At 61.0% G+C, this 8,470-nt stretch overlaps 1 protein-coding gene across 1 annotated transcript; it reads right to left on the minus strand.

Moving 5' to 3' along the window:
* Window positions 1-4,102: 4,102 nt before the first annotated feature.
* Window positions 4,103-7,985, minus strand: LOC135317552 (ADP-ribosylhydrolase ARH1-like). Its single transcript, XM_064473836.1, has 7 exons — window positions 7,935-7,985; window positions 7,622-7,845; window positions 6,711-6,809; window positions 6,510-6,615; window positions 5,931-6,010; window positions 5,665-5,848; window positions 4,103-4,809 (listed from the first exon to the last, which is right to left on the minus strand). Exons 1-7 carry the CDS (start codon window positions 7,943-7,945, stop codon window positions 4,437-4,439), a joined length of 1,077 nt encoding a protein of 358 aa, XP_064329906.1. The 5' UTR covers window positions 7,946-7,985; the 3' UTR covers window positions 4,103-4,436.
* Window positions 7,986-8,470: the final 485 nt, after the last annotated feature.

The raw sequence follows: 8,470 nt of genomic DNA on the forward strand, positions 1-8,470 counted from the left end.
GAGAATGACAAGGTCACCCAAAATTTACAGCAGGGCCGTACACACGGATGAGGTTTAACTCAAATCACACACATACATGGACAGACCGACAGCTCTAAATCAAATTGCACATGTACACACAGACAGGCAGACAGATTAAATCAAGCTGCGTGCGTACATCACTGATTAAAAGTTCTCTTTTCATGGATTTCATGAATTACTTTTCTGTGCTGGCGTTCATCAGCGCACAGCTGGTGAACCTCGCAAAGTCAGGCCTTTGAGTCCCCGCGAAATCGTCAATGGATCAGCCTTCACTCCTTGAGAAACCTCCCCCCAGAGGCGTCCCAGCCCCGGGAGAGATACGGGGTCACACAGCTCGGTCCCGGAGAGCTCCAAAGGTCTCCCTCATGGATCGCTGGATATAGGACAGAGATGATTGGCTTTGGGCAGTGTCTCCCATTCCGGCCAAACTTTGTGCTGAGTCACTCTGGTGTACAGCCCAGGCACAGACGGCCCAGGTGTGGCCAGGAGGTGCCTGACGCCAAAGTCACAGCACTTGTGACTAAGAGATTGGCACAATAAGGCTTATCCTGAGATCTGGGAGTGGACCACGGCGGGGGCTGCACCACCACACTGTGGGGGTCCATCACCCCTTGGGTCCAGCCAGCCTTTGGGTGTTTAACCCATCAGTTTCAGAGTCCCTAAATATTGTGGGGTTTAAACCCAGGTAACCAGCACTCCTTGGGACTGGAAATTTTGGGGTATGTGACACTGGGTGCCCATCGCTCTTGGCGGGGATAACCCTGGGAGCCCATTGCCTGGGGCCCAACAACACTATGGTGGTTAACCCCCATCTACCATTCAACCCAACACCACTGGGGTGGTTAAGGCTCATCTACCATTAGGCCCAACATCACTGGGGTGGTTAAAGCCCATCTACCATTAGGCCCAACACCACTGGAGTGGATAAAGCCCATCTACCATTCAACCCAACACCACTGGAGTGGATAAAGCCCATCTACCATTCAACCCAACAGCACTGGAGTGGATAAAGCCCATCTACCATTCAACCCAACACCACTGGAGTGGATAAAGCCCATCTACCATTCAACCCAACAGCACTGGAGTGGATAAAGCCCATCTACCATTCAACCCAACAGCACTGGAGTGGTTAAAGCCTGTCTAACATTAGGCCCAACACCACTGGGGTGGTTAAGGCTCATCTACCATTAGGCCCAACATAACTGGGGTGGTTAAAGCCCATCAACCATTAGGCCCAACACCACTGGGGTGGTTAAAGCCCATCTACCATTAGGCCCAACCCCACTGGGGTGGTTAAAGCCCATCTACCATTAGGCCCAACACCACTGGGGTAGTTAAAGCCCATCTACTATTAGGCCCAACCCCACTGAGGTGGTTAAAGCCCATCTACCATTAGGCCCAACCCCACTGGGGTGGTTAAAGCCCATCAACCATTAGGCCCAACACCACTGGAGTGGTTAAAGCCCATGCACCGTAAAAGCCCATCAACACTGGGGTACTTAAAGCCCATCTACCATTAGGCCCAACATTACTGGAGTGGTTAAAGCTCAGCTACCATTAGGCCCAACACCACTGGGGTACTTAAAGCCCATCTACCATTAGGCCCAACACCACTGGGGTGGTTAAAGCCCATCAACCATTAGGCCCAACACCACTGGGGTGGTTAAAGCCCATCTACCATTAGGCCCAACCCCACTGGGGTACTTAAAGCCCATCTACCATTAGGCCCAACACCACTGGGGTGGTTAAAGCCCATCAACAATTAGGCACAACACCACTGGGGTGGTTAAAGCCCATCAACAATTAGGCACAACACAACTGGAGTGGTTAAAGCCCATCTACCATTAGGCCCAACACCACTGGGGTGGTTAAAGCCCATCAGCCATTAGGCCCAACATAACTGGGGTGGTTAAAGCCCATCAACCATTAGGCCCAACACCACTGGGGTGGTTAAAGCCCATCAACCATTAGGCCCAACATAACTGGGGTGGTTAAAGCCCATCAACCATTAGGCCCAACACCACTGGGGTGGTTAAAGCCCATCTACCATTAGGCCCAACCCCACTGGGGTGGTTAAAGCCCATCTACCATTAGGCCCAACACCACTGGGGTAGTTAAAGCCCATCTACTATTAGGCCCAACCCCACTGAGGTGGTTAAAGCCCATCTACCATTAGGCCCAACCCCACTGGGGTAGTTAAAGCCCATCAACCATTAGGCCCAACACCACTGGAGTGGTTAAAGCCCATGCACCGTAAAAGCCCATCAACACTGGGGTACTTAAAGCCCATCTACCATTAGGCCCAACATTACTGGAGTGGTTAAAGCTCAGCTACCATTAGGCCCAACACCACTGGGGTACTTAAAGCCCATCTACCATTAGGCCCAACACCACTGGGGTGGTTAAAGCCCATCAACAATTAGGCACAACATAACTGGAGTGGTTAAAGCCCGTTTATCATTAGGCCCAAAACTACTGGGGTGGTTAAAGCCCATCTACCATTAGGCCCAACACCACTGGGGTGGTAAAAGCCCATCAACCATTAGGCCCAACACCACTGGGGTGGTTAAAGCCCATCAACCATTAGGCCCAACATAACTGGGGTGGTTAAAGCCCATCTACCATTAGGCCCAACCCCACTGAGGTGGTTAAAGCCCATCTACCACTAGGCCCAACACCACTGGGGTCATTAGCTCTTGTGGCCCATCAGCCTGGGTGGGTCATTGCACTTGAAGTTTTGAAACCACCTCTTTAGCCAGTTACGCTTGAGGGTGTTAGCCATCCGGGCCTACCAACCCTCGGGCCAATCACCTTTTCACTTGTTAACCCTGGGATTCCACTGCCCTGGGATCCATCACCCTTGCTGTGCTTCATCTCAGGGGATATTACGCTTGTTAACCCTGGGGACCCAGCATCATTTCAGCCTATCGCTTTCGGGGGCTAAACCCTGGCACCTGCGTGTCCAGTCAGCCACAGGCTGATTGAGAGCTTATCACACCTAGGAGCCCTTGTCCTCTGGGTGGTTAACCCTGGGCACCCATCATCCCTCGGGCCCATCACCCTTGGAATGGACCACCCTGGGGACAATCACCACTCATAAGGAGTTTAACAAGGGGAAGTGCTGGGTTTTGCCCCTGGGGCGCGTCAACCCTGGATGCACAGACAGCGTGGGGAACGAGAGGCTGGGGCGCAGCTCTGCAGGGACCTGGGGGTTCTGGTCAGTGCCAAGTTGAACACGAGCCAGCAGCGTGCCCTGGCAGCCCCGAGGGCCAGCCGTGCCCTGGGGGGCATCGAGCCCTGCATCGCAGCCGGGCGAGGGGGGGATTGTCCTGCTCTGCTCCGCACTGGGGCGGCCTCACCTCGAGTGCTGTGGGTAGCCTTGGGTGCCGCAGGACATTGAGGGTATAAAGCTACGGGAGAGTGTCCCGAGGAGGCCGCGGAGCTGGGGAAGGGTTTAGAGGGGAAAGTGTATGAGGAGCGGCTGGAGTCGCTGGGTTTGTTCAGCCTCGAGCAGAGGAGGCCGAGGGCAGCCCTCATGGCGCTCCACAGCTTCCTAACGAGGGGAGAAGGAGGGGCAGGCGCTGATCTCTTCTCTCTGGTGACCAACGCCAGGCCCCGAGGGAATGGCAGGGAGATGTGCCAGGGGAGGGTGAGGCTGGGCGTTAGGGAAAGGTCCTTCCCCCAGAGGGTGGTGGAGCCCTGGCACAGGCTCCCCAGGGAGGCATCACGGCACCAGCCTGGCGATATTCCAGAAGCCCTTGGACAAGGCCCTGAGAGACACGGTGTGAATTTGGGGTGTCCTGTGCAGGGACAGGGGTTGGACTTGATGCTCCTTGTGGGTTCCTTCCAGCTCAGGATGTTCTATGACTCTATGAGCCCTGGGGCTCCTCACCCTTGGAGGTTTGTACCCTTGGGGCCCATTAGCCCTGAGACATCCCACGGCCAGGAGCCTCCTGGGGTCTGTGTGAGCCCAAACTGTTCACCCTGGAGAAGACTTGGCTGTAGGGGTTCCCAACAAGTGGGATCTCAGCGGTGGCAGTGATGGGACAAGAGGCGCAGGGCACAGACCTAGACACAGTGACCTGGGAGGATGCTCTTTTACTACGGGGGTGACCGAGGCTCCTCAGGGAGTTTCTGGGGTCTCTGACTGAGGAGGGATAAAAGGCCACCTGGATGTGGCTGTGGTGGTGTCTCTGGGGCTTGCCTGAGCCCCTAAGCACCCTGTGATGGACTTGCTTCCCCCCATGGTCTCCCATGGTCCCTCCTGAAGCACCCCAGGACCCAGTGAAGGTCCCAGCTGATCCCCATAGACCCTCCCAAGCCCTTCCAGGACTCCATGAAGGTCTCTGCTGCATCCCGGGGACCCACAAAGGCTTCCCACGGTGGGGGTGGGGTGTGTGTGACACAGCGGGAGCTCAGCGTCTCCCCCAGGCCAGCGCATGGAGGCGATGGGCGACGTCGCGCAGCCGCTCACGGTGCTCAAGAGAGCGGTGCAGCCCGGGGGGGACGGGCACCAGCCCCCCCCGCAGCCCCCAGCACCCGGCAGCAATGGTCCCCGTCGAATCGTTGTCGCCGCCATGCAGCACCCCGCGGGCACACAGGTCCCCCCAGCACCCTCCGGCTGCCAGCAGAGCCTCCAGGGCCACCATGGGAGCGTCGTGGCCACTGCGGCCTGCCCACCCCTCCAGCGCCCAGCCCAGGTACGCCGCGTCCCGCTCGGCCGGTGACGGAAGGGGTGGCACCTGCGGTGGGCCATGACCCTCCAGAAGACCCCGGGATTCCAGGTACCTGCAGGGACATTAAGGTTACTGGGAACACTGGAGTCATTGAGGACATGGGGACACCAGGGTCACTGGGGATACTGGAGCCATCGAGGATGTGGAGACACCAGGGTTACTGAGGATACTGGAGTCATTGAGGATGTGGGGACACTGGAGTCACTGGGGATACTGGGGTCATTGAGGACATGGGGACACCGGGGTCACTGGGGATACTGGAGCCATCGAGGACATGGGGACACCGGGGTTACTGAGGATACTGGAATCATTGAGCATGTGCAGACACTGGGGTCACTGGAGATACTGGGGTCATTGAGGATCTGGGGACACTGGGGTCACTGGGGGTGCTGGTGGTACCAGGGACATGGGGATATTGAGTTCAGCAGAGACACTGGAGACATGGAGACACTGGGGTCACTGGGGACACTGGAGACAGTCACTGGGGACACTGGGGTCACTGCTGTCACCAGTGACAATGGGGTAACTGGTGACACTGGGGGTCACTGGGCTGTGGCTCTCCAGCCACTGGGGTCGTTGGGGGCTCCATGGCCATGGGTGCAGTGGGGACACCAGTAACACCAGGGACACAGAGGTCAGTGGATGGGGGTGTGGCCCTGGGCCACATTCCCACAGCTGAGGATGGTGGGGACATTGGGGACACTGGGGACCCTGGAGACCCTGCAGAGAGGCTGGGCACCAGGGTCAGCAGCGACACCAGTGCCAGTGGGGCAGGGAACACTGGGGCCATCCAGGCACTGGAGCAGAGTAGTGATACCAGTGCCCCCTCTAAACCCTTCCCAGTAGCCTCACGACCCCCTCCCAGTGCTCCCAGTGCCCCCACAGGACCACCCCAGTAACCCCTTACCGGTGCCAGGCACTCCCGAAGAAGGGCCAGGCGGCAGCATTGGCCTCCACGGCCACCCCGGTGCCCTCCACGTAGTCCCACGCGAGGGGCAGGACCCTCAGCAGCTCAGCCCCCCAGCGCTCTGGGGGCTCCCCCCGAGCCCCCAGCGCCCCAAAGAGGGCCACCGCCAGCGCCCCGAGGTACCCTGCAGGGACAAGGGGTTCAGGGGGGGCTCCAGTGGCCCCTCCTCCCCCATCCCATCCTCCCCCCCCCCGCCTGGCACCCACCCGTGGGGTGGTGGTGGGTCATGCGCCCACTCTCGATGCTCACCCGGATCAGCGTCGGCAGCTCCCAGGCGTGTGGGTACCTGCACAGACACCAGCCCTGTCCCCGCCCCATCCCAGTATCCCCAGTATCGTCCTTATCCCCACCCCACCACCCTTGTCCCCACTGTCCTGGTCTCCCCTGGCCCCAACCCCTCCATGTCCCTGTGACCCGACACCCCTGTGTCCCCACCACCCTGCTCTGACACCCCCATCTTCTCCCTGTGCCCATCCCACCCGCCCCAACACCCCAAATCCCCATCCCTGACACCCCACATTCCTGTACCCCACCCCCCCATCCACGACACCCCACATCCCTCTACCCCCGATCCCCATCCCTGACACCCCCCACATCCCCATGCCCACCCCGCCCAGGCCTGACACCCCCACCTGCTCCCTGTGCCCCATCCCCACATCCCCGACACCCCAAATCCCCATCCCCACCATGCCCGCCCCATCTCTGCCGCCTCAGTCTCTCCCACCCCGCGTCCCCCCGCGCCCCCTCGCCCCCCGCCGCTCCTGCTCCCGTCGCCCCCTCCCCACCTGAGGCCAATGGCCAGGCTGCGCATGGCGGCCCCACAGCCCGTGCCCGTGGGGTTGAAGGGGATGCGGTAGCCCTCGGGCTCCCCAGGCCGCAGCTGCGAGGTGCCTGGGAGGGGGGGTGGGGGGGTGGGGGTCGAGGGCATGAGACACACACACACCCCTGACACCCCCCGACCGCCCGCAGACCCTCACCCCACTCACCCAGGATGCTGGTGGGCCCCGGCTTGCGACCCTCCATGTCACCCATGGCGGCCACGTAGCGCCGAGCCAGCTCCTGCAGGAGGGGTTCCCCCTCTGCGCCTGGCGGGGGGACTAGTGAGGACCCACCCCGGCCACCCTATGCCCCCCCAAACCTGAAAGGGAGGGGGATGACCCCCATTGCATGACCCCTCAATGGTGGGGGGGAGGGAACACCACCCCATAGACAACCCAGCCCCCCTTTGGACCCCTAAAATGAGGGAAAAGGGGACACACACACACCATGGACACCCCCAAAACTAGAGGGTAATGTGACACCCCCCCCCCATGGATGCCTCAGAATGGGGGCACCACCCACCGGCTCCAAATCTGGAGGGGAAGGGGGATCCCCCCCCACCCCCCATCCATGTGGGACAGCACCCATGGACACCCCAAAATTCAGGGGAAATCCTGAGGGGGACCCTCCTGAGCACCCTAAATTGGGTGGGAAAGGGGTAATCACCCCCCCTCGCCACCACACCCACACCCCCCCGAAGGCAAATTGGGACCCACCCCAATTATTTGTGGGGGGGGCGGAATGGGGACCCTCACTGGGGCCCCTGAAAGGGCGGGGGGTAGAATTAGGATGCCCCCAAACACCCTCACAGGCTTGCTGGGGACCCCCAAAAGTGCCTCCCAGGGCCCCTCCAGTTTGGCTCAGGGGTACAAAGGGGACCCCCAACCTCCCTCAGAACCCCCCTAAGCAGCTCAGAGGTATAACGGGGACCCCCAACCTTCCCAGGGACCCCGCCCCATACAACCCAGGGGTAAAAAAAGGGGGGGACACGCCCCCCCCCCCGGATGCCATCCCTTGGGGACCTTCCCTGTGTCTGTGGGGTGTAACGGGGACCCCCACTGCCCCCCCTCCCCCCAACCTGTAGCCAGAGCCTCAGCGGTGGCAAGGTGGAGGATGGTGTCATCGCTGACGGGCCACTCAGGGGGCTCGAGACTGATGGCTTCCAGCCCCCCCAGTTCGGCCAGCTCGGCGTGGATCTGGGGGCCCGAGGTGCAGTACTCCCAGCGGCCCCCCCGGTAGCCGAGCGCGTCCCCCACCCCGCTCAGCACCATGGCTGCTTCGTAGGCTTCCACCGAGGGCACCCTGGGGGAAACGGGGGGGCTTCAGCTGGGGTGGGGGGGGCGAGGGGTGCAGCGCTGGGGTGCACCGGGAGCCCCCCCTGGGGAACTCACCTCTCCTCCATTGCGGTGGCAGCTGGGGCCGCCCGTCACATTCGGGGCGCGAGGCCAGCACTGGGTGGGGGCCCTTAAGGGGGCCAAGGACACCCCGGGGATTTGGGGGGGACAAAGGGGGGGCTGTCGCATGGCCATGGGGGTGAGTGAGGGGGGATGCCGGGGGTTCTGGGGGGGTGGCAGGGAGGGGAAAGGCACCAGGGGACCCCAAAAAGGCACTGAGAGGGGACTGGGGGTCTCCGGGGGGCACCCAGAGGGGCTTGGGGGGTACCCAAGGAGGCATGAGGGACCCTGGGGGGGCACCCTAAGGAGTCTGGGGGAGACCCATCAGGAGACAGGGGACACCCAAAAGGGCCAGAGGGTACCAAAAGGGGGGGTTGGCACATGGGGGGCACCCAAAGGGGTGAGTGGAGCACCCAAAGGGGCATGGGGGCACATGGGGGGCACCCAAAGGGGTAGGGGGCGGCAACCAAAGGGGCACACAGAAGGGACAGAGGCCTCAAGAGGATTTGGGGCTCAGGGGGGTGGGGGTGGGG

Source organism: Phalacrocorax carbo, chromosome 26, assembly GCF_963921805.1.
Source record: "Phalacrocorax carbo chromosome 26, bPhaCar2.1, whole genome shotgun sequence".
NCBI classification, from domain to species: Eukaryota; Metazoa; Chordata; class Aves; order Suliformes; family Phalacrocoracidae; genus Phalacrocorax; species Phalacrocorax carbo.